The sequence below is a fragment of the Microplitis demolitor genome, chromosome 2, assembly GCF_026212275.2.
Source record: "Microplitis demolitor isolate Queensland-Clemson2020A chromosome 2, iyMicDemo2.1a, whole genome shotgun sequence".
In the NCBI taxonomy this organism is placed as follows: domain Eukaryota; kingdom Metazoa; phylum Arthropoda; class Insecta; order Hymenoptera; family Braconidae; genus Microplitis; species Microplitis demolitor.
Genome location: NC_068546.1, coordinates 7,259,319 through 7,287,027, shown reverse-complemented (window position 1 = coordinate 7,287,027; position 27,709 = coordinate 7,259,319). Strand labels below are relative to the sequence as shown.

Here is a 27,709-nt window from a genome sequence, read left to right as displayed (position 1 = left end):
ATTATTTGTCATTTTTTGAATCACCTTAATGATCATATTTAAATATTTTTTTCGAAAATCTTGAAAAGTCACATGAAATTAAAAACAAGGAGCACAATTGACGTTTATTGTATTTAATTTTAAACTGACATTTTTTACACCGCAAATAAAATTCTATCTGATAATAATAAAGGACTATTATTACGTCAAGTTAATTATGAATAAATATTGTAAAAAAAAAAAAAAACATTTGAAAACAGCAATAGTAAAATTAAGTATTAACACCTACCTGTACTGTAGCGTGAATCATCTTGAATTTTATAAAAGTCAGTAAGTTCTCTCCCAGAGCACAATGGTGTATCAACTTGGGTAGTAGAATTAAAAAGTGAATGATCCACTTCATATCCTTGGCGTTCTTTCGAATAATCTACCATTGGCTCAAAGCGATGGCCCCATAGAATTTCATGAGGTAAATAACTGGACCTTGCCTGAGTGGTTTGTCCAGTGGATTCAATTGTGCCTTCAAGAATAACAACAACTTCAAATCTTTCTGTCAGCATATCTTCGGCTGACATATCATAGAAAGGTGATTCAGCGTTGATTTGATGAATTATCGTCATAGGCCAAATAAAGAAGATATTGCTATTTTTACCGTCTGTGCCCACATTTAGTTCTTCTTGATTGAGAGTGAGTGTTTCTCCTTCTTTAGTTGTTGTAGATCGAATTACTTGTGCCCTTACAGTGGCACCAATTATATGAGATTTCCTCATATCAGCAACACGAAACATGAAACAAAGTTCACCATCTCGCTGACAGATTACTGCGTTTCGTGAAAATAATAACGTCTGTGTGCGTTGTTTTGGTCTGCTCATTTTAGCAAATACAATACCAACCATAAATGATTGAATCATGACACCAGCAATACTCTGAATGCACATTACAAATATGGCTTCAGGGCATTCTTCCGTTGTCGATCGGCTGCCATATCCAATAGTGTGTTGAGTTTCAACCGAGAATAAGAAACAACTGGTGAACGAAAATATATTGTAAATACATGGTGTCCAATTATTCTGAGCTTGAACGGGAGGTAAATGGTTTTTTTCGAAGTCTCCATGAGTAAAGGCAATAAGCCACCAAATGACTGCAAAACCAAGCCAAGATAAAACGAAACTTAGCGTAAAACAAAGTAATGTCCAACGCCATTGTGTGTCAACAAGAGTTGTGAAAATATCTTGCAGAAAACGCAACGATCTGCGAGATATTCGAGATTGTAGGACATTGCAATCGCCATTTTTGAATACTGCTCGTCTACGAGATCTTCTTATTGGCCCTGTTCTGTAGCGGCTCCTGAAATATAATAGCAATTTATATTGAAAAGTTCATGAAAGTCAAATTCTATAAAATATTGATGTCTATTTATTCATATAGATATTTATGAAAAAGTATTTTATAAATTTAAGTGAATTGCAAGATAAGTATTCAGATTTCTGTACTTTGAAATCTCTTTTTTTTACCGAATTTCGTATAGATATTAAAATTATAAGAAGCACATTTATAAAATACTGATTGTGAATCAATTTGTAACTTCAGGTGAAAGATTGATTTGAGAAACTAGGTTTAGTCAGTAGTTTCTCAGTGTTAAATTTCATTAAAATTGTAGTTGCCTGATTAATTTAGTATAAAATATTCGTTGTGTTAAGTGGAACATCCTCTGCGACGATCAATGCCACTACTGAGCAATAACATTAGGAAGTCTAGGCAGCTATATTTTTATCTAATATCAAAGCATCTAAAGAAACAAGGTTATTTACCACAGCATGTCTCTATTCAAATAATAATATAAAACATTGTAGCTCTCAATTTTATAACTTAATTTACATTAGAATAATACTTCAATTCATTGTTAAAGATTATATACTAAATTAAATAGTTTCATTGATGTTAAATTTATTGATTAATAATATATAATATGTTAAGAGTGACTTAAGAAAATATAATATACATCTTTTGCTATTGCGTACTTGCCGATTTCATTCATTTTACTTCATACTTTTGTTTATTTGTTTTATAAAAGCCTCTTAATAGCTGTTAACTGTACTTTTTTACAGTCCAACCTCGTTACAAGAATCCGTGCTACAAGCCTCTTCCCCTCAATTCTTCCAAAATTAAGAAAGGGGCTTCTACTATCAATCATCTTATTCACATTATTCACCTTATCCACAAAACACAAGTATTAAACGAGAAAATAATTTATAAACGAAAACTTTCTTACGCACACACATTAATCATAAAGGCAGAATAAATCATTATAATGTAAGTCTAGCTATACAAATATTCATAAGGATCAGTTTCATATTCATTATAATCAAATAAAGATCAAGACACATTAGAAACTTGCTATAGAAATATTATCGACATATAACGCTAACTATATACTTGCTCATGAAACCTGTGCATTGCCGTAGTCAGAGAGTGAGAGGCTAACGAAGAGTGAGTATGTGCGTGTACTGTGATATATATATATATATACATATATATATATATATATATATATATATATATATATATATATATATATATATATATATATATAGATTGTAACATGATGAAAAATTCGACATCGACTCGTGGTTTGAAATTATTTGAAATAATAAATAGTTATCCGATGAGCAAATTCTTGTGACATCGAACAATTAATCCAACGCATGGATTGAACAGGAGATCCAGGATAGACTCCGTACTAAACGGCCAGGTTTTTGTATTTTTGAACAATTCGACTCCGACCAAAAAAACTATTTCGACTTACGTGAAGAACAATTTCAATTTAAGACTGTTTTAGAACAATCCCGAACTTTGATCAACGACTAGTTAAATTAATTAATAGTGAATTAATTCCGAGTGAACAATAACCGCCTTTCGTGAATGAGCCGAAGCATCGGCGCAAAACTAAACAAAGAGTACGAGTGAATTATTGAACAAGTGAGACGCGTTCGCGTAATAATTATAAATAAATTAATTAATTACGCGCAATAATTATTTGGCAGTGAAACTTAACACGGTACTGAAATAAAATATTATTCCTATTTTATTTTATTTCATCGAGCAATTCTGAGAATTACGGATTATCTGTATCTCCCTCGATGCGGCAGTAGAATCTTGTCGTATACGATATTCTGACGTCACTCATCAAGTATTCCGTTGATACTTACAGCGTATGTGTGTTCCGGACAATAAAATAACATTATTATTTCGTAAACCGACTGTTTTTTTTTTAAGTACGAACCAATTTTTGTGTTTCGATCACTACGACTTTTGCGAGCAAATTTTTTTTTCTTTATATTGAGTCAAGCTGAAACCGGCAAATTATATTTTGTTTTGTAACCCATAATTAGTTGTGATACCGATGAATTTATTTTCTGTTTGATATACGAATATATTTTTGCGTTAATTCTGATCAATTATTTAATCCTAATCTTAAGTGCCTGACCTTTTCCCGATCCACCACCCTAAGCCAATTTATGATAATTGTTTATTGGTAATTATAAAATCACCTGGCGCACAACATTGAATATTTTGAACAAGGTGGCCAAAATCATAAGTGTATTCGGACTTCACTCCGGTAGATTCCCGGTAGTGAAAACCCGTTACAATATATATATATATATATATATATATATATATATATATATATATATATATATATATTAGGGTGCTTCGTTTGAAACGACTATTTTTTTTTTCTAGCCTATCGACGGAATAATGTTCTAAACATGTAAAAAAACATTCTCACCAAAGATGAGCTCTTAATTTTAATTTTAAGTACTCACTAAATGAATTTGGAATTTTCCCATTTGATTAACATGTAAATTTTGATTTTTTTTTTTCAATTATCTATAGCTCCGCGGATTGCAAGATATTAAGTCGCTTTTAGGCAGAAATAACAGAGAAATTATTCCCCTTTAAAAGTGCTTGTAGCTAATTTACGTTTTGTAACCGGCCTGACTGGTAAAAAATCTTAAAGCTAATTTTTTTTTAATTTTCATGGTTTTTTTTTTTAATTTACTAGCAAACCACTAACTTTAGAAACAAAATTGTATATGATTTTTTTTGTAGAGAATTTTATTCCCTACAAAAAAGGTGATTTAGTCTATTACCGTAGAGCTAGTAGTTTCCGAGATAAATCTCATTAAATATCGCAAAATTTGAGATATCGCTGTTTTATCCACGATTTTAGTACTTTTTTATGAAATTATGGCTGTAGAAACATATCATGTAGCATATATATATTTATACATTGTGACGTTACATTGCCGAGGAGGTAGAGTTGAAGGTGGAGTAAGGGTGAGTCTGTGTGATAGAGAGAGATAGTTAGTATGTGTGTCGAGTCGAGTGTAGGGGATAGTGAGTTGAGAGTATGAGTACGTGTACGTTACATTGTCTGTTTTGGAGTGTCTGTGGGGTTGAGCGTGGATTTAACGAGAAGGTCTATCTGTGTCGCGGATAGTGGCCCCTTCGTGTTGATACCTGGAGTTAGCTGGGATACGTTTTCGTTTATTTAGGTATAACAGGCTTCATTTGTGATGCTCGAGGAAGCCAAATATTCGCTAACTTCGGATACCACGGGGAGTGACATTGCGGGACGACCCGCGAGTCCACGGCTTGTATGTGGTGAGGGAAGAATGGATGGAAACGCGAGAATGTTAGAGTGACTGGAAGTAGTAGAGTGTGGAAGTGAATGGAGTAGTCGATTTTAGGCTTTTGGAGCGAGTGGTAGTGAGTCGGAGAGCCCCAAAGGTAGGCCTTGACCACACCCTTGACTGATGTCGTTTGGAGCTTGTGGCTTTGCTTGTTATTTTTATTATTTATCTAGAATTGTGTTAAGTTTTGTGATTCGTCGTCTACCAGAGGTTCCCAAGGTCATACCCAAAGGCGTTTCGTCTAAGTATACGATAGCTGAGACTCCTCAATTAGGTGTGTTTATAGTATATCCCACCTAAGACGCCGTATTGGAAGTTACATGTTGAAAATGTTATATATTGAAACAGGCATAGGGACGAGGTATTGTGAGAGGCGCGAGTTGTAAATGCCATCTCGCGGAGTGAAGCCGAACCACCACACACATATATATATATATATATATATATTTATATATTGATGTGTGGATAGGTGCATTCCTGTGTCTATGTATACGAGGATGATTAAAAAAAAATCGAAACTTTTTTTTTTTTACTTCCGACATTGAAAAGTTGGTTCTCAGGTACCTCTAGAAAATGCTCACCAAATTTGAGCTCTTAATATTAATAGGAAGATCCTCCTCATCACAATTTTCCAATTTTTCATTAGTCCCTTATATAAAAGACCACATTTCATTATTCATTGATGGTTTAACCAAATCATCATACATGTTTCTATTTAGTGCATTTAAGCGATAACTGTCACCATTTACAAGATATTTGAGATCAAAATTTGAAGAATTTGTTGAAAAAAATTTTTTTTTTAATAATTTTCTACATCATTGAAAAATTATTATTGATAAATGATCGTGACATATTTTTGTAGGAAATTTAACGCTCTACAAGAAATCTCTGATGTGTTTATTTGATCCCTCCAACCGATTAGAAGATATTCCTTGCCGAATCTCGATGCATTCTCTCCAAACATGAATTTAGTGAAAATAAGTAAATTTTTTTGAATCACCCTAATGTATACATGCCATCACATATGTGCACATATATGTAGCATATATTTAAACATACATGGCTGTATATATGTCTACATACATGTCGACACATATGTACGCACCTATCTCTGCATATATATGTGTTTATATGCATGCATATATGTTTTTTAGATTCTTATATAAATGTCTGAATATTTTTTTTTTTTTATTATTGTTGCTGTGTATAGCATCTTTATGCCTTTTATACTTCTTACCTTTAATCGGAAATTACTACCTTTTTCTATTCCCTCCTGTTTTTTTTTTTTTTTTTTTTTTTCATGCGGCTGTGGTCCGACTTGTGCTTATACTGTTCTGTACCATTACGGTGATACCCTACCTCCCACCTTTGGCTGTGGGAGTATAGGAGCAAGGGAAACCACAGAGAAAACCATTGCCAGTACAGTTCGGTTTGGGTGACGTTCTAGTTATCGATAAAATTCCCATTTTACCGATCACTAGCTCCTCATCCCGCTCCTAACGGCCAGAGACCTACGATCAAGTTCAACGCTTGGCTACGCGGTCACCCATCGAAGTAGCGATCATTCTCGATGCTGCTTAGCTTGAGTGATCGCCCGAGCCACTCGAGAACCGATCGGCTGCCTCTGCCCCTTCTAAATGTCTGAATATATTAGGTGTACAAAAAAGTTCTACCCGTTTTTCAAAGATGGAGTTATCTAACAGCTATTTAAAGGTTAGCTATGAATACGTATATGTACATGCACAGCTGTTTGTACTCTTTAAATTCATCAAACTTTTAATATATTAATCTTCGATATATATATTTTTTTATTAAGTTAAAAATGGAAGTAAGTAATGAGCATATCCGCCATTGTCTTTTATATGAATTTCTTCGAAGAAAAAGTGCTGCTGAAGCTCAAAGAATAATCTGTGCAACTTATGGTGACAGTGTTATTGATGACAGTACTTGTCGAAGATGGTTTCGGAAATTCACAAACGGAGATTTTAATTTAAATGATAAACCACGCTCTGGAAGACCTTCAACAATCAGTGACGAGAAATTGGAAGAATTACTGAATCAAGATTCTGCACAAACACAACAAGAACTTGCGAAAAAGTTAAACGTTACTCAACAAGCTATTTCTGAAAGATTACATGCTTTAGGTAAGATTCAAAAAGAAGGAAAATGGGTACCTCATGAATTAACTCCAGAACAACGAGAGAGACGAGTTGACACCTGCCTGTCGTTGCTTTCACGACATAAAAAAAAAGTTTTTTGTGGAAACTTGTAACAGGGGACGAAAAGTGGGTTTACTATGAGAATCCTAAACGTCGAAAACATTGGGTAGACCCAGGACAACCAACGACATCAACACCAAAACGTAATGTTTTTGGGAAAAAACTATTGCTTTGTATTTGGTGGGATGAGTGGGGCGTGCTATATTATGAGTTACTCAAACCAGGAGAAACCGTTACTGGAGAACGCTACAGTTGTCAATTAAAAAAATTAGCAGATGAAATCAACAGTAAAAGACGATTTGCGGGACAAAAACCTCGACCAGTGATACTGCAGCATGATAACGCCAGGCCTCATAGAAGTTCAATCGTCCACCACACTATAAATGATTTACAGTGGGAAGTTTTACCGCACCCGGCGTATTCACCAGACCTTGCACCGTGTGATTTTCACCTATTCCGTTCATTGCAAAATTACTTGGCTGACAAACACTTACAAAATGAAAACGAAATGCAAAAAACAATAGATGATTTCATTTCGACAAAAGATCAAGCCTTTTATCGCCGTGGGATCCATCAGTTGCCTGAGCGTTGGCAAAGGGTAGTAGATGCTGATGGTGGTTATTTTGATTAAAATTTGTATTTTATTTGAAATTTTTAAATATATTTTTTTTTGACAAAAAACGGGTAGAACTTTTTTGTACACCTAATACTTATGCATATACGTAGGTATATATTTTACAATTATCGAAATATATATTTTTTTACATAACTTAAATATATTTTGATGCAAAGAAACTATGTCAGAATATATATTTCCTGTAAACAACATATATTTTTATACACTGGTCCCAAAAATTAAGGGATAGAAAAAAAGTTCGAAATTTTTGAGTGACTTTCAACATGTTGTTACTCGATGAAAAATGGTCGTAGAAAAAAAAAGCAAATTGTAGCCTCAAGTTTCTAGTTTTCAGATCTCGACTTAAATTTTTTTATCATGCACGGTTCCGGAGTAATCTTGAGAAAACCAACGAAAAAAAAATTTTCAAAATTTTTGCTCGGCTTCCAACAAGTCTATGGGCTTCAATTATTTTTCTTGGATGATTTGACCCTATGACTCTTAGTAAATTTTATGTCCTTTAATTTGGTGGCCTCGAAAAGTCTCTACGACAATTTTGCGCCGAGTTATCATTGATCAAAGCAAAACAGTCCACTTTAGCTTTGATAATCAATGACTCCGGACGCATTGGTCGTACAGAGAATGGAAGTAGTGTATTGAAAACTGGAAAACACTCCATATAAGACAAAATTAGTGACTTTTGATAGAAAACTTTTTTTGAAGCGATAATGTTCATTAAGAAGCAGGTCAAAGTTTGCATATTTAAGGATATTCGGGAATCTTGCTATAATTTTAGATATAACGGATGAACAAAGGATATTGTCTTTTTTTTTCACTTTAAAGTGTCCTGAAAAAATCTCAAAAATTTCAAAGCGCTGCGATTTTTCTTTCTTAGTGTCCCGAAACTTTAAATTTATCGATTTTGCCAAAAATCACCATAATTGGTTGTTTCTCGGTTTTTGTCCATTTTTTCGATTCTAAAATGTTTTTTTTTTTTTTACCAGTAATCTTGATTTCTTTGATCAAAAAGATTGATTATCGAAAAAATTAGAAAAAAAAAAAAAAATGTTTGAAAATTTTTTCAGAAAAACTTTTTTGTTTGTTGTATTCGCAATGATTTATCATTGTCAAAAAAAAATCCTCAACTTTTTTTTTACCGCTGTAACTGCATCTGCTTTAAATGCCAACTTAAAAATTAATTTAAAAGAATTGATATAACCCCCAATGAAGTCCTGCTTTTCTTCATACAAAATTAAAATTTTTTTGTATCCATTCAATTCCGAACTTACATAAAGCTTTCTGATCAGATAAAAACAGTGTTTTTAAAACTGAGTATTTGATATGTCACGGCGACATTCAAGTACCACAGATGCAGCTTGCATCTCTACTCTTCTTTAAGAGGGTTACAGTCAGGTGGAAGTTGCTGCTACAATGGGAGTGAGCCAGTCTGTTGTTAGTTATGCCAATGCGCAATTTTACGAGACTCATCTTTACGATCGTCGTCCAGGTCATGGTAGACATCGGATCACTACCGAGCGCGATGATCGAGCAATCGTTTGACAAGCTCGCCGAGATCCTGCTGCACATGCACGTATTATCGCTCAGCGATTTCGTGATCGTAAACAACGTCCTCCCCAACAGAACATCTCGGCTTCAACAATTCGAAATCGCTTCCGAGAGCAAGAACTACGTGCATGACGCTCAAATCACGTACCTATGTTTACTCCGATATCGTCGAACCCGATTGGAGTATGTGCGTCATCATCACGATTGGGATTATAGGCAATGGACCGGTGTGTTATTCACTGACGCGTCCCAATTTAGTCTTTATAGCGACGACGGACGACCTCTCGTTTGGTGCCGTCGTATGGAACGAGATCATGATCGTTCCACAAGAACAGTTACGGCGTTTAATGGTGGATCAGTTATGGTATGGGCAGGCATATCCATCAATACCGAAACCCCATTGCTCATTCTTCGCCGAACGTTGACTGCCAAAAGAAGCATTAACGAAGTTCTTCAACCGTACGTCCTGCCTATGCGTAGACAAATGAGAGCAAAATGCTTTATTTTGATGCAGAATAATGTTTCTCCTCTGTAATTACGTCGAATTATCTTCGTTCCAACAATGTAACAACGCTCAATCATCCACCTATGAGTCCCGATTTAAACCCAATGGAGCATGTATGGGACATGCTTGGGCGTCGATCGCGTTAAGCGCTATTACGATGTTGGCAAGGGATTACGCAGTGACATATTCGGTGGTGCATCAACATGCGGGAGTGCTTACAAGTGGTAATACGTAACAGAGGTGGCAATACGAGGTACTAAATTGGGACCCAGAAATTTAGAGGCCCTTCGATAGACGCCGACAAAAATACAAGTGCAGACGTAGAGGCATAGTCACTGACAGACGGAGACACAAACGCAACACACACACCTACATGCGCACGCGCGTGTGTGTAAGAAGCGTAAATCCGACCGAGTAACCTCCACATGGTACGCTTTGGGTAACGCTGATACCGACAGTAAAATGAAACTGAAAAGTTTTTTTCGATAATGATAAATCATTGCGGATAAAAAAAAAAAATTTGAAAAAAAAAAAAAAATTTTTTTTTCAAAATTAAAAACAAAATTTTTTTCGATAATCAATCTTTTTGATCGAAGAAATCAAGATTATTGGTGAAAAAAAAAAACATTTTGAAATCGAAAAAATGAACAAAACCGAGAAACTACCAATTTTGGTGATTTTTGGCAAAATCGATAAATTTAAAGTTTCGGGACACCAAGAAAGAAAAATCGCAGTGCTTCGAAATTCTTAAGGTTTTTTTAGGGATACTCGAGGTTGAAAAAAAAAGACAATATCCTTTGTTCATCCGTTATGTCCAAAGTTATAGCAAGATTTCCGAATATCCTTAAATATGCAAATTTTGACCTGATTTTTAATAAACATTATCGCATCAAAAAAGAGTTTTCTATTAAAAGCCACTAACTTTTTGTACGACTAATACGTCCGGAGTTATTGATTATCAAAGCCAAAATGGACTTTTTTTGCTTTGATCAATGATAACTCGGCACCAAATCGTGGTAGAGATTTTTTGAGGCGACCAAATTAAAGAGCATAAACTTTTCTAAAAGAGTTATAAAGTCAGATTATCCAAAAAAATTTATTGAAGCCCATAGACTTGTTGGAAGCCGAGCAAAAATTTTGAAAATTTTTTTTTCGTTGGTTTTCTCAAGATTACTCCGGAACCGTGCATGATAAAAAAATTTAAGTCGAGATCTGAAAACTAGAAACTTGAGGCTACAATTTGCTTTTTTTTTCTACGACCATTTTTCATCGAGTAACAACATGTTGAAAATCACTCAAAAATTTCGAACTTTTTTTCTATCCCTTAATTTTTGGGATCAGTGTATATGTAACATATACAACACGTATATATTCGCATATATTTTCCGCATGTATACATTCCCATGCGGGATATGGCTATGTCTGACCAATTTCCATATATAACCATGTATGGAGCATTCACCTATGGTCAGATATGATTCATTTTTCACAGGAGTTTCGCCTTCGTTTTAAACTAAGAGCGAGGTAGCGAAAAATCAGGGAAATGCTGAATATTTTCGAAATATCTATATCCCATTCTGGCTGCCTGATGGCATTTTTTTAAATCTTAGACCTTCTTTCCCCGTTAAAGAGGGTTTTCGTTATGGAGGTGCCAGATTCCATCGTTTGACCATTACTGGACCAGTACTAGAAAGTGTTAAATTCACAACAGTTTTTTTACGAAGCATCTTGAAAAAAATCAATCAATGCGATGATTTATCATTTAATCTTCAAAAATCTCACAGCAATATTGTTCTGAACTTTTTTTCGTATTTTTTCTAAGAATAATATGCTTAAAAACGAAAATTTTACAAACTTAAAAAGACGGCTAATTTGCTTCATCTTTTGTAAAGCTGTATGCATTTGAAAAAAAAACTATCATCATCTATCGAAAAGTAATATCCCTTTAATGGATTCATACAACAAAAAAATTTATAGAAACTAATCGTGACTATTACTAGAAGATAGAAAATTTTTAAAAATGTGGAGATGCAAACACAAACTGAAGGTTGATTTGACATGGAATGCCCCATAGGTACATATATTGTTAATTCCGATCAGACCTAATTGATATAAGCTCATAGATAATCAGATGTATGCCTATATATGATTACGTCAACTTAGACCAGACTGATCTAAATCTATATATAGATGCCTTAATTTAAATTCTGAACAATTTATTACTATTCAATATTTTTAACTTCCCGCTAAGAAAATCGACGATTTTCAAAAATTTCGGGAAGTTATTGTTTTAACCCCGATTTTCAAAAATCGAGTTTTCATCAGATGTCGACGTTTTGAGGTCCTAGGAAGCTATTCTGACTATTTTCAGAATGAGGTCCGAGTGTGTATGTGTGTGTGTGTGTGTGTGTGTGTGTGTGTGTGTGTGTGTGTGTGTGTGTGTGTGTGTGTGTGTGTGTGTGTGTAAACTCTTTGTAACTTTTAAACTAATGAATCGATTTGGATGGTTGAGGTGGCAATTGAAAGAGCTTGTTGGCCATCAACTTTCCTGAAAATTTCAGATTATTTGATCTAATAGACTCGAAAATATTGGCGAATTACGAAAAAAAAAAAAATTTTTTTTTTAGTTTTTTATTGATTTCTCAAAAACGACTTATACGATCGACTTCAAAATCTAATCAGCTCTAGTACTCAATAAAACGCGTCGATTGCCACCTCAAACATCAAAATCGGATAATTCGTTCGAGAGTTATCGCGGGAGAAAGAAATGGTAAAAAACGATTTTTTCTAAATATTTTCGAAACGACTGACGCGATCGATTTCAAATTTTAATCAGCTCTAGGATTCAATAAAACGCGCCGATTGCCACGTCAACTATCAAAATCGATTGATTAGTTCAAAAGATATCGGCGTTGAAAAGTTAAAAAAATAACATTTTATGTTATTTTTTCCGGATAAATCAGAATATAACGTACTAAAATAAGCCTGATATCATACCAACTCATCTTTTTTATGGTTTGTTTCGATCATATAATGTCATCGAACTTGGTTTTTAGTTTAAATCATATTATCAACAAAAAAATCGATAAAACGTAGTTTTTAATATTTTTATCGGATATTTCATATTTTATTGTTTCTGACATGAGTCAAAATTTATTTAAATCTTGATTTTGATCCCCGACATTGATTTCTACCTCAATACACTTATTTTACTGAACAAAATCAGGAACTAAACTTTAAAAACCGCTTAATTGATGATTTTCGATTCTTAAATTTTCAAACTTCAGCATAACAGGTAACTTGTTAGAGCTTGAAAAGATCATAAAAAAACAATTGCATGTGATAGCATTTTCGAGCTCGAAGAGCTCGAAAATATATCTACACTAATGTTTTCGAGCTCTTTGAGGTCGAAAACAGCGGGAAGTTTTGGGGCTGGCCCGCAGGGTCAACCGACAGACCGATTTTTTTTATTTGAGTCTTCACATAGTCACTATCTTGTTCATTATATTTTTTGGTCCGAATAGATGTAATACCTTTATCATATCTATTCTTTCGAACTGACGAAAAACTTTTTGCTTACTTCTTTGGAGAGTTTTTCTCTTTGCTGACCCTGAAAAACAATTTCTTCACGGCAACTGGAAATTTTTTTCAATTACTTCGAATAGAAGTTAATGAAAAAAATTTAGCATATTTGAATGCAAGAAAACCCATTATTTTCTAGCGGGCCTGGCTTTTTATTATTGCTCAATTTATATAAATTCCAATATTATGCTATCTTTTTTATTACCTGCCTTTAAACGAATAATGAGAATTCTTGGATACTGTTGAAATAATCGGTGATTGGCATCGAAACTGTAATAGTGCTCCATCATCTGAATTTTCAGGGTAGAAATAATGTCTATTTGTATCATAATTCTGAGTGGAATTTCGATTCATCTTGCGTCCTCACAATCCTCATATTTCAGACACTGATACTTGTCTTTGGCAGTTTGAATCACTTCACTTTGTAATATCCTCTAATTACTTTATTGCAATAAAAATTTAATTCAAATATTCCCTCATTTATGATACTACATTTTTTGTCATCGACTAATACCACTTATTTAAGTTACTATTAACCTTGATTCCTTTTCACCATTATTTGTGTCAGGTAAAACTTCTCACTACATGAGATCACTTTCAAGAATTATCAACGTAACTACTTATATGTTATTACGAAATCTAAACTTGAGTTCATGTTGTCTTTGTGTAATACTAATAAAAATCTACGTATAAAGATACGGCACTGGGTATTCGGGCAAATCACTTATCAGCTTCTAAAATTATAGTTTGTTTTTGTCATTAGCTAGTAGATTGGAATACGTTCATTGCAATGCACTTTATTTACTTTCATATTCAATTTATTTTTACTTATATTTTCGTTGGATAATATTTGTTTCATGTATTGTAGCAATGTTTATATCAATGTCATTGAGTTTTAACATGCTAAATGCTTAATATAATTTTATACTTTCTAATTTGAATAAAGTCATTACAAAACAACTTTTAATATTTAATCAAAGTAATTTAAGTATACAGGTTTTTGTATTAATCTTCAAAAATCAAGCACTATACATTATTACGTTTGTCATGAAGAAGCTTATTTAAAATAATGTCTAAGTTGTCATACCAACAGAAAATTTCACGGTAAGAGATATTTTTTATCATTGTTATCGATCAAGAGGACAATATATCACGCTCTTATCAGATTTCTTGCAAATCTCTTAAAAGACACTGATAACAATTACAAAACTTCTTTTTATTTTAAATCATAAAATAAATATAATCTTTTTCATCTTTATAATTGTCAGTTTGTAATATATAATCATTTTATCGTTAGAAATATTCCTGAAATATTCTGCTAAAACAGCAATCTTAGCATTAATGTCACTTTAAGAATATTCTAAAAAATATATTCAATGCTAGTGCATATGCGAAGGTGAACTTCAACTTGATAATACACTCATTTTCCTTTTAATCTATATGAATCTAATGAACTAATCAATTTTTTGTAATGTTGTGAAATCCCTGAAGTAAGAGAAATACAACATTACAAATTAAACACGAAATAAATATAATTACCAATTGGATAGACTGCAACAACAGGACTAATTTTAACGTAAAAAAATGTCGTTGGCAAAAATTTAGAACTCATGTTATTGCTTCAGTCATACTATGAACAACATTACCTGATTATTAGGGTAGTTTATTGTGGTTATTTTGAGGTCCTAATTTTAACCCGTGCCGCACAGCACGGAACGGTTAATTTTTTATTCCAGCCAAAGTAAATGCTCGAAAAATTTAACACTTTAGAATTTGTCTTTATAATAGTAGCTATTTTACACAATTTTTACAGATTTTTAACTTCTATAATTTTGATAGTACAGCAAGAAAAAAAAATCCGGGCGTCGGTTGGCCCTGCGGGCCAGCCCCAATACTTCCCGCTGTTTCGAGCTCGAAAATCTTATTGCATGCGATTGTTTTTTATGAGCTTTTCAAACTCTATCAAGTTACGCATTATGCTAAAGTTTAATAGCTTAAGAATCGAAAATGATTAATGAACAAGCGGTTTTTAAATTTTAATTCCCGATTATGATCAATAAACTAAATATATTGATGCAGGAATCAATATCAGTGATCGAAATCAAGATATGAATGAGTTTTGGCTTAGTTCAGAGCAATAATATATAAAATATCCGAGAACATGATTAAAAACTGTGTTTTTTCAATTTTTCCGTTGATAACATGGTTTAAACTAAAGAACAAGTTTGATGGCATTATATGATGATCAAAGGAGACCATAAAGAGGAAAAGTTTGTAAGATTTTAGACACATTTTAGTACAGTACATTTTGATTTATCTGGAAAAAATAACATAGAATGTTTCAACGCTGATATTTTTTAAACTAATCAACTGATTCTGACGTTTGATGTAGCAATAGGCGCGTTTTATTGAATTCTAGAGCTGACTAGAATTTAAAAGCGATCGATTCAGCCGTCTTGAGGATATTTGAAAAAAAACGTTTTTTACAATTTTTTTCTCCAACGATATCTCTTGAACAAATTAACCGATTGAGATGGTTGAGGCGGCATTCGACGCGTTTTACTGAGTTATAAAGCTGATTTGATTTTGGAGTCGATCGTTCAATTCGTTTCTAAGAAATCAACAAAAAACTAAAAAAAAAAAAATTTTTTTTTTCGTAATTCGCCAATATTTTCGAGTCTGCTTGATCAAATGATCTGAAATTTTCAGGAAAGTTGACGGCCAACGATCTCTTTCAATTGCCGCCTTAAATATCCAAATCGATTGGTTAGTTAAAAAGTTATAGACCATTCACACACACACACACACACACACACACACACACACACACACACGGACATCATTCTTAAAATAGTCAGAATAGCTTCCTAGGACCTCAAAACGTTGACATCTGATGAAAATTCGATTTTTGAAAATCGGGGTGAAAACAATAACTTCCCGAAATTTTTTAAAATCATCGATTTTATAAGCGGGAAGTTAAAATTTTTTTTTTTTTTATTTGAAATTTTTTTTCAATAGAGGTTATCAGATATATCCGGTTAAGTTTTTTTCGGAAACGAAATTCCTAAGCACAAACTACAGACTGCGCATTGATGCGCTACTGTCTCATTTAGCGAAGTGTGCTTTAATTATTTTAATAATAGTCGTTCGTTTGTGAGAGAAACTCGACCAACGTTCCTAATTACTGTATCAGTGCAACAAAGGTAATACCATTCACTCATTTAGGTGCAAGAGTAAAAACAAGAAATCCTGATAAGTTTGCGGAGTGATTTATTGTTATTTAGAGAACAAATTTCAGATAAAAATAAATTTTTTTATTATTGTCATCTTACTGTACCTTCACAACTATAGTAGGTCAAAATCTGTAAAAATAATGAGGAATAGCTACTGTTATCAAGATAAAGCCTACAGAGTTTCAAATTTTTTTAGCAATTACTTTGGCCCCTTGACCGACCTGAATTACGGTTAAGAACTGGAATTTCGGCGAATTTACGGTAAGTTACCGTAAGCTACCTTAAAAAAATGACATTCCGTAGTATTCCGTACTGCTACCGAATTTAGCGGTAAAATTGCGGTATCCCACTGAATTTTTACATGAAATTACAGTAAATTACGGTATTCTACCGCAGAAATGCAAAAATGAGTGGGGAATTCTTTCACGGTACCCTACTGTATTTTTACCGTGAATTTTTGGTTTGTTACTAAAGAACACGGTATTTTGAGTGTAAACTATAAGCATGCGCTGCTACATTACCTGATAAATATATATACACTAACGCAAAAAATGAAAGGAACAGAAAAACTTTATAAATTTTTTAGTGATCTTTGGAGGGCTGCAACTTTATAAAGAATAGTTGTAAATCTCTACTTTTAATGCATTTTCATCGAAATTTTTTAAGGGCTCTAGTTAGTGCGCAAACATGAGTGTAAAATGAGCGAATAAACTAATTGGATCTGGTTTAGGCGAGGTTACTTAAACAATTAAAAATTAGACAGATTTTATCACAAAATAAATTATAGATTTATTTACATTTATTTCCACCTTAAAAATTATGAGAACTTATGTTCAAACGAATACGACTAGAAAATAATACGCGATAGCGAATCCAAACTCACAGTTATTTTATTCACGTATAAATTGACACGTGGTCAGTAGCGGTTAAGTCAGCAATAATTAATTAACAATTAATTATTAGCGAAAGAACAATTTATTTATTCTCAATAAATAGCAGCCTTGATATACTGTCTAAATATTGAGGATAATTTAGCGTAGCGATTTAGTTATAATTTCACACAAGTTAATTACTGAAGCGGTTCAAGCACGAGGTTGCAAGTAGCGAAGCACGGTGTAGAATGAATATTGGTAGCGTCGTTGAGTCATCGAGGAGCTTGGTGTCGACGTGGCAGCCTTGCTGCATGTAACGAATTTTCCTATTGGCTTAAAAGCGCGCCAACAGGTAGCAGTTGATAGCGAGCTCTCTCATAGGTTGACCAATATAAGACGAATTTTGTGATTGGCCAGCTTGTAGCGGGTTCTCAGGACGTCTTGACACGATCCTGAGTTAGAAATTGTATGTGCCGGGCCCAAATAGCGAGTGACCCGGCACTATTCTGACCTTCAGTCAGTAGCGAGTTCGGCAACTCCCGAACCGAGCGGAAATGCACGAAGCTTGATTCAAATTAATCAAGCTCGTGACTGAACAATGAGAAATACCACAAGACAAAAAATTTCTGAATTTTATTTTTTTCGAAGAGCCCAGGGATCGTGGGAAAATTTTTTCAACTAAACCAATGCATAGGGCATTTAGCAAAGTTATTCAGTTTCAGTTTGGCTTTTTTTGAACCTCGTAGGACAATTTGTCGCAGAGACATCAGCCTTCAAACAAAAAATGATCCTTTTGGCTTTGATCATCGATATTTCAGGTACCAATGATCACACAGTAAATTTGAGGGTGGCGTTGAATACTTGAATAAATCCGCTCAAAGTCCCTTCCATCATATTTTGAGAAAAAATAATTTTTTTAAAGTTTAACATCTGTTAAAATTAAGTACAAAAAATAACATTTTTTTGGTTTTTTAGTAAATCAATCATTACTCTGTAAATATCGATGATAAGACTAATGGTACCAGAAAATTTTTTAGCTTGATGTACCGCTAATAACCCTGTCAATTTTTGAATTGATCTATCGAACCGTTTTTGAGGGGTAATCAATCAAAATTTTCCCAAATAATTAAAGGAACAAGTTCTGTTCCTTCAATTGTGTAATGATCATCAAAATGAAAAAAAAATTTTTTTTCTTTATTTCCACGTTAGTTACTCAGTAAATGTCAGGGAAATCGAAGAAAAAACGAAAAATATCCAAAAAGTGTCAAAAAAAAATTTCTGACCACAAAAAACACGTTTCAATTTTTTTGTTTTCTTTGACTTTTGTTGACATTTTTTGGAATTTTTTTTTTTTTTGTACCAGGGTAAAATGAGTTATTTTATACACTAAAATTGTGATAATTCTCTGATAGACATTTATCTACCCGTAATCTCAAACGAGCATTTGAATGAGTTTTCGACTTGTCGCGGGGCGCACTAATTGAAAATACTTGCAAGTTAGGCCCAATCACAATAAAGTAGAGGGTTAGTCTTTCGATAACGACCGAAGACAACCGAGTGAAATTATTAAAAACGGGAGACAGCACCAGAAACGACACAGTCAGCCGGAGCAGGTTACCACCAAGACGCACACAGAGCCGGCAGGACCGGGCAACCAAATAGACGTAGAGGACTGCTGATTACCCGAAGATCAGGTATTGGAGTAATAAAATCAAGAAAATGAATTGAGAGAGTACCGAGATAGAACAAAGGAAAAGAACACGAGACGACCCGGACCAGTATCGACAACCCAGAAATACACCAACGGGGAAGAACTTAAACGAGGACGAGATACAAGTCGTAGCTGTAAATAAAATCGTCAGACATTTATTAATCTAATTCTAGGCCTGGGCCAGAATTGATTAATAAATAGTCATACAAAATCGTACGTTGTGTCGATCACGTGATCGTCGCGTCCAGGCCGACTTAGGTAAATTAATTATTAATTATTAAGTAGTCAACTTCGAAATAAGTTTGTCAGCCAGACACTAAATAATCTACTGTTCTTGGAGCTTTTATAAAAAGCCAGGCAACATGGCCAGATTTAAGGCGTCGTAGAATTTTCCATGCCATTCAAGAGACCGCGTGCCGAAAAATTTATTCTCAACCTAGTCAATAGTCTAATCATTAATATTAGAGTGATTTTAGTCATAGTTAAATTAATTAAATATAATTATATTTTAATTTATATTTTAATTATAATTAAAAGAAATAAAACCAATAAATTTATTTATACTAAAAGTGCGGGGAAGTTAACGTGAGGATTAATGTTCAAGTTTTGAGTATTGTGAGAATGGCGATGACACGTTAGTGCGCAAAGTCGGCTTAAATAAATTTATTAATTGATTGTGATACAAGGAAAAGGACGTTAGCGGTTGTAAATAATTACGTATATTAATTAATTAGTGATTTTAAAATGGTTTATAAAATTAAAGGATTTTAGTATTGGATAATTTAAAATAAAAGGAAAATTAAAAGAATGTGTGAGTGTAGAACAGTAATTATGAAGAATTATTGAGTAAGATCACGTCAAGTGGACCCCCCATTTTCCACTAGATCATGAAAATTAAACCTATGTAATTTTTTCTTGAGTAGTCACGATGAAAAATCAATCCTTGAAACGATTTTTTAAAATTTTCATTTTTACAACAATTTTTTTTACAATGAAAATTTTAGGTACTTTTAATTAAAAAATAGAATTCAAATCAACCGTTAAAGATAAATTGATGAAATTTTCAGGGTTTATTGTTAAATATCTATATTTTATTAAAATATTAGTAGCTTAAAATTATTTGTTTATTATCCGATTGTTAATTAACTTTTAAGTAAACAAATGAAAATTTCATTGACTTCTCGGTAAAAAAATTAAGTTTTTTTTCATTGGTTATATGCATTATTTATTAAAGTTTAAGATCCCGAAAGAAAATTTCACTGCTCGTGATTAGTTTTAACAATATGAATTTATTTATCACCGCGCGCCAGGCGCTCTCAATGCAGCGCGCGGCCGAGCGTCTCAGGCTATATTTCAGCTTCGGTCAGTAATAATTAAAAATAGCAATTATAAATATTATTATTAAACAAATTTAATTCCTTTGAACAATATCATGAATGATACAATAAAATAGTTTTTAATTGGGGAAATTAGACAGAAAAAATTAATAATTAAATATTAATTTTTACAAAACCGTGTAATCTATATTTATTTTTTCTTTGTAATTTAGTAAGCAATCATTTTAAAATTTACTAAAAAGTACTCCATCTTTAGATAAAAAAACCGCTGGGTTACTATATCTTCATTTGTTATTTGCGTATCCACGTAAATAACAAATGAGTTTTACTAGTCATTTCAGTTTTTTTGATAAATGATGATGTTCATACGCACATAAGATGAGTAAAATATCAAAAACAAGAGCTGAAATTTTGTAAATTTGTGTTTAGTTATTTTATTTGTTGATATTATAATTTTTATCTATATTATTAATATTGTTAGTGATTTAAAATGGGCCGACTCAATAAATTTTGCAGTCCATTGAATAAAAAAAATCATAAATACGTCATTAAAAATTTAGTTTTAATAACTGCTAATCGAGCTAGTGATTTTAAAGATTTTTTCGGATATTACATGTGCAATTATTGTGAGAAAGCAATTTATCTGGGCCGTAAACCTGGTAAAACTGAAAATTCTTGCGGAAAACCTATAAATAAAAATTGTAATGTTGACGAGACTGAACCAGGAGTTGATGAAATCAAAGATAATGACAAGAAAGATCCTCTGTTCAAATGCGATGTGGTAGACATTCAATTAAAAATTGATAACATCAATAAATTGCTATCGGAGGTCGGTGAACCACCAATAAAATTGAGACGAGTGTCGAGTGTCACTGAATGTAAGAAAGCTATTATAACTTCTATCCAGAAATTGAGTGATAGTGATATTAATATTAATAATCCAAATAAAGTAATTATAAATAATTTTAAGTCTGCTTTTAATCAAACAAATAGTAGTTCAGAAAAAATCCAAGTCTTGACTACTCTTCCGTTGGATTAGTCAAAAAAAATGATAAGACGCGAATTTGGAGTTTCGAAGAGAATGATACAAGCTGCTAAAAATATTAGAAAAAATTCAGGATTCACGTCACAGCCTGATACTAAAAAAGGAAAAAGCCTGGTCAATTCAACACTCGATCGCGTAAAAAATTTTTATTTGTTAGATGATGTTAGCCGTGTGATGCCTGATATTAAAGATTATGTTACGTGTTAGAAAATGGTAAAAAAATACAGAAACAATAAAGACTTTTATTATTTGACATAAATGATTTATATAAAAAATTTAAAGAAGCTTTTCCTGGTGAGAAAATTGGGCAAACTAAATTTCAATCTTTAACACCACGGGAATGTATTTCTGCTGGAAAAGGCGGAACACATAATGTGTGTGTATGCAAAATTCACCAAAATTTTAAATTACAATTACATGGGCTTAAAAATGAACTTAAAAAGAAAGGAATTACTTATATAATTATTGATGTCAGTACACACTTTGAAAGAATAACTTATTGTTTAGATATTTGAAAAATTTCTATTTGCTTCTTAATTAATAAAATTAAAATTTTAACACATCAACATTAATCGAATAAAATTATTGAATCTCATTATTTCAATTTGTATGCTTATTATTATTTTTTTATTTTTTTACAGTCTATATAATCTGATGCATTTGTTTGAAATCTTCAGGACTGAAATCATTGAAGCAAAGTATACGAAAGAAGATTTTTTAAATGATTTGCAAAATAAGTGGCCAGAGCTGTTGAAACACGATTTTGTGGCAAGATCTCAAGCGTCTCATTTCTCCAAACAAAAAGAATCTGCGGAAGCTGGAGAATTCATAGCATGTCTCGATTTTTCCGAAAACTATTCTTTTTTTGTGCAAAACGCTATCCAATCTCATCATTGGTCCAATGATCAGGCTACACTTCACCCGTATGTCGCCTATTATAAAGAAAACGAAGAAATTAAGCATGCAAATTTTGTAGTAATTTCGCAGAAAGTTAATCACGACGCAAGTTCGGTACATCTCTTTAATTCAAAATTGATTGAATTTTTGAAAAATAAATTTGGTGCTGGTAACGTTAAAAAAATTAAGTACTTTTCTGATGGAGCAGCTTCACAGTATAAAAATAAATATAATTTTGCAAACTAAATTAATCACAAAAATGATTTTGCTGTTGAAGCAGAGTGGAACTTTTTTACCATATCTCATGACAAAGGAGCGTGTGATGGCTTAGCAGGGAGTGTAAAAAGACAGGCTTATCGTACTAGCCTCCAACGAGACGTAAATAATCATATAACAACACCTCTTTCCTTATTCGAGTGGGCCAAAAGTTCTTTCAAAAAAATTAATTTTGCTTTTTGTTCTCAAGAAGATCATGACTTACATGAACAAAAGTACCGACAGCGATTCGAACGAACAGTGACGATAAAAAATACTCTCCAATATCATTATTACAAACCGTTGGATGGTGTATCACTGCAGTGTAAGCTCGTTTCAGAAGATGATAAAGTTTTCATTAACAATTAAAAAAAAAAAATAAATATAGATTACATGGTTTTGTAAAAATTAATATTTAATTATTAATTTTTTCTGTCTAATTTCCCCAATTAAAAACTATTTTATTGTATCATTCATGATATTGTTCAAAGGAATTAAATTTGTTTAATAATAATATTTATAATTGCTATTTTTAATTATTACTGACCGAAGCTGAAATATAGCCTGAGACGCTCGGCCGCGCGCTGCATTGAGAGCGCCTGGCGCGCGGTGATAAATAAATTCATATTGTTAAAACTAATCACGAGCAGTGAAATTTTCTTTCGGGATCTTAAACTTTAATAAATAATGCATATAACCAATGAAAAAAAACTTAATTTTTTTACCGAGAAGTCAATGAAATTTTCATTTGTTTACTTAAAAGTTAATTAACAATCGGATAATAAACAAATAATTTTAAGCTACTAATATTTTAATAAAATATAGATATTTAACAATAAACCCTGAAAATTTCATCAATTTATCTTTAACGGTTGATTTGAATTCTATTTTTTAATTAAAAGTACCTAAAATTTTCATTGTAAAAAAAATTGTTGTAAAAATGAAAATTTTAAAAAATCGTTTCAAGGATTGATTTTTCATCGTGACTACTCAAGAAAAAATTACATAGATTTAATTTTCATGATCTAGTGGAAAATGGGGGGTCCACTTGACGTGATCTTACTCACTGTTAGTGATAATTAAGTGTTTTATGGTTGTCATCACGTAAAGGATCAAGGGGGCCGTGTGAATTAATTAATTAAGGTTTTGGTGATCACTTACAGGGTCCAGGGGACCGCACGGGAAATAGTTTCAGGTTTTAGCTACGTAGAGGGTCGTGTTTACCACGTGGAATAGGTTAAAGAAATCGCGTGTGTGTAATAATAGTCAAGGGGACTCAGTCGCATGAGAGTGTATGTGTGATAGTGAAAGATAGTTGACAAAATTGGACAAGGTCATAAGGTCGTAAGGTTATAAGGTTAATAAGTTAAAAGATTTTAGTTTGAAAAGGTTTATAATACAAGTAAAAGGTTAAAATTGATATTTCAAATAAGGTGTTAGCTAATTATAAATTATCCTTTCTCATCCTTCTCTTACAAATAAATTTACAACGACCCTGAACAAGTGAGACCCGGTTCTAGAAGACCGTTTAATACTTCCAGTGGCGCTCTTAAAAAAGGACGACCAAGGTAGTAGACACTCTGTTATATTTTTAACTTCCCGCTAAGAAAATTGACGATTTTCAAAAATTTCGGGAAGTTATTGTTTTCACCCCGATTTTCGACAATCGAGTTTTCATCAAATGTCGACGTTTTGAGGTCCTAGGAAGCTATTCTAACTATTTTCAGAATGATGTCCGAGAGTGTGTATGTGTGTGTGTGTGTGTGTGTGTGTGTGTGTATGTATGTAAACTCTTTTTAACTTTTGAACTAATGAATCGATTTAAATGGTTGAGGTGGCAATCGAAAGAGCTTGTTGGCCATCAACTTTTCTGAAAATTTCTGATTATTTGATCGAATAGACTCGAAAATATTTGCGAATTACGAAAAAAAAAATTTTTTTTTTTAGTTTTTTATTGATTTCTCAGAAACGACTTATACGATCGACTTCAAAATCTAATCAGCTTTAGTACTTAATAAAACGCGTCGATTGCCACCTCAAACATCAAAATCGGATAATTCGTTCGAGAGTTATCGCGGGAGAAAGAAATGGTGAAAAACGGTTTTTTCTAAATATTTTCGAAACGACTGACGCAATAGATTTCAAATTTTAATCAGCTCTAGGATTCAATAAAACGCGCCGATTGCCACGTCAACTATCAAAATCGATTGATTAGTTCAAAAGATATCGGCGTTGAAAAGTTAAATAAATAACATTTTATGTTATTTTTTCCGGATAAATCATAATATAACGTACTAAAATGTGCCTGATATCATACTAACTCATCTTTTTTATGGTTTCTTCTGATCATATAATGTCATTAAACTTGGTTTTTAGTTTAAATCATATTATCAACAAAAAAATCGATAAAACGTAGTTTTTAATATTTTTATCGGATATTTCTTTTTTATTGTTTCTTACATGAGACAAAACTTATTTAAATCTTGATTTTGATCACTGACATTGATTTCTGCCTCAATACACTTATTTTACTGAACAGAAACAGGAACTAAATTTTAAAAACCGCTTCATTGATGATTTTCGATTCTTGAATTTTCAAACTTCAACATAACAGGTAACTTGTTAGAGCTTGAAAAGATCGTAAAAAAACAATTGCATGTGATAGCATTTTCGAGCTCGAAAATGTATCTACACTAATGTTTTCGAGCTTTTTGAGGTCGAAAACAGCGGGAAGTTTTGAAGCTGGCCCGCAGAGTCAACCAACGCCCAGATTTTTTTTTTGAGTGGGCTCTTCGAAGTTACACTTCTGTTTGACATTGAGTCGAGAGCATCTCGTCTCCTCCTGATCGTGTACTCGTTCTCAAGTCTAAATTTACTGTCGCGTATATTTTGCTAACTCTACGATTGAGTTGTATATTAAATTAGTGAATACTGTTATACTACTTGTATATTATAATCCATATAGTTATTTGAGTGTAGTTATTGTAATATTTAGCCTTTAGTGAATATTTAACATTGTGTAACTTTAATCTTAGTTTATACTATATTGTAATACTTGAATTATTTGTAATACTCTAATCAATTATGAAATCTTCTCGAGAGTAATTTTGTGAGTGACGATCGTCATTTTGTTGTTTATCTGATATCTTGTTAATTAAATAAAAATGTCTACAAATAATGGTGTTAATAATGACGGTACTAAGAGTACCCCTCAACTATCTGTTGACCCTCCGATATATATATATATATACTGTAACATGATAAAAAATTCGACATCGACTCGTGGTTTGAATTTATTTGAAATCATCAATTGTTACCGGATGTGCAAATTCTAGTGCCATCTAGAATCGAAAATTTCGACTTCGACCAAGGAATCGATTGAACACATGGATTGAAACGAGAGATCCAGGATAGTCGCCGTACTGAACGGCCACGTTTCTGAATTTGAACAATTCGTCTCGATCAAAAGAACAATTTCGATTCCGATTTTTGAACAATTCGATATACGCCGTAACGAACAATTCCAGTTTTGATGAACGACCCGTTAAATTAATTGATAGTGAATTGATCCCGAGTGAACAATAATCGCCTTTCGTGAACAAGCCGAAGCCTCGGCACGAGAACTGAGTATGTGTACGACTGATTGATTTGGTTTAATAAACAAGTGAAACGCGTGCTGTGTAATTAACAATTAATTACGTGTAATAATTATATGATAGTGAAATTTAACGCGTTGCCGAAATATAAAAATTATTTTATATTTTATTTTATTTCATTCGAGCCATTCTGAGAATTACGGATTATCTCTGTCTCATTCGTAACAGCAATCTTGTTGCCTCGCCGTGTAAAAATACTCTAAAATCATTAGTCAAGTATATCGGTAATACTTACACTGTATGTGTGTCTCCGGACAATAAAATAACTTTTTCTTTCTTTTCGTCAACGGCTATTATTTTTCTGAGTAACGTACTAATTGTGTGTGTTCAACAAGTACGATTTCTACTATAATAATAATAATAATAATAATAATAATAATAATAATAATAATAATAATAATGATAATAATAATAATAATAATGATAATAATAATAATAATAATAATAATAATAATAATAATAATAATAATAATAATAATAATAATAATAATAATAATAATCATAATAATAATAATAATAATAATAATAATAATAATAATAATAATAATAATAATCATAATAATAATAATAATAATAATAATAATAATAATAATAATAATAATAATAATAATAATGATAATAATAATAATAATAATAATGATAATAATAATAATGATAATAATAATAATAATAATAATAATAATAACAACATTAAAAATAAATAAATACATAAGAAAAAAATTGTTTTTTGTCTCATTTAATTATTGTTAAGTGAGCGAATGCGCAAAAAGGATCTGGTTTAGGTGTGATGGAATTTTAACGACTAAAAATTACACCTAAATTAATAATAAATAGTTTAAATATTTATTTACACTTTATACAGTTAAATATGGTGAGAATTACCATTAGATAGCGAATACGACAAGATAGATAAGCGATAGCGGATGCAACAAGTTAAGCGGTTTTAGAAAACGTGGTAGTTAATCTATCTTGAGGATAGTAAAAATCAGATCTGGACGCTCTTCACGATGTGATACCGTCTGGGTAGGGATGTCAAAAGATGGCCAGTTTTCTTTTTATGGACTGAGCCACTTTGATCCCGTCCACCATAGAGAATGCTGTTCTAGTTTGGCTGCTGTTAAACCTCTTGAAGCGCAGTCAGCTGGGTTAAGTTTCCTTGGAACAAAATCCCAGTTGATACTTGGTAGTAATTCTTGTATCTTGGTGACTTTGTTGCGAATGTAGACTTTTTATCTACCTGGATTGTTTTGTATCCCCGTTACGTATACAGCGGAGTCTGTCACATGAAAATTGGTACATTTTCAAGTTTCAAGATTTTCTTGACATAGAGTACCAGTTTAGCGAGTAAGACAGCGGTATTGAGCTTCATTCTTGGTATAGTTATGGGTTTCAGTAGTGTAGCTTATGTTTTAGCACACATTTGCGAAATATTGGAGCTTCCAGTAGCGTCAGTAACTTTTAAATAGACGACAGCAGCCATAGCGAGTTGTGAAGCATCAGAAAATCTATGTAATTCGATTGATGCACTATTTTTTACAT

General features: G+C 32.4%; 1 protein-coding gene across 5 annotated transcripts in view; it reads right to left on the bottom strand.

Moving 5' to 3' along the window:
- Positions 1 to 27,709, bottom strand: part of LOC103576719 (G protein-activated inward rectifier potassium channel 3) — a 111,963-nt gene that overhangs the window by 16,368 nt on the left and 67,886 nt on the right. For 4 of the 5 annotated variants that reach the window (XM_053736939.1, XM_053736941.1, XM_053736940.1 and 1 more), the window contains exon 4: positions 269 to 1,326. In XM_053736939.1, the coding sequence (XP_053592914.1) occupies positions 269 to 1,326 (1,058 nt within the window). Of the gene's footprint in view, positions 1 to 268; positions 1,327 to 13,369; positions 14,329 to 27,709 lie in introns of those variants that run through there. The other variant, XM_014442761.2, reaches the window with a different exon arrangement.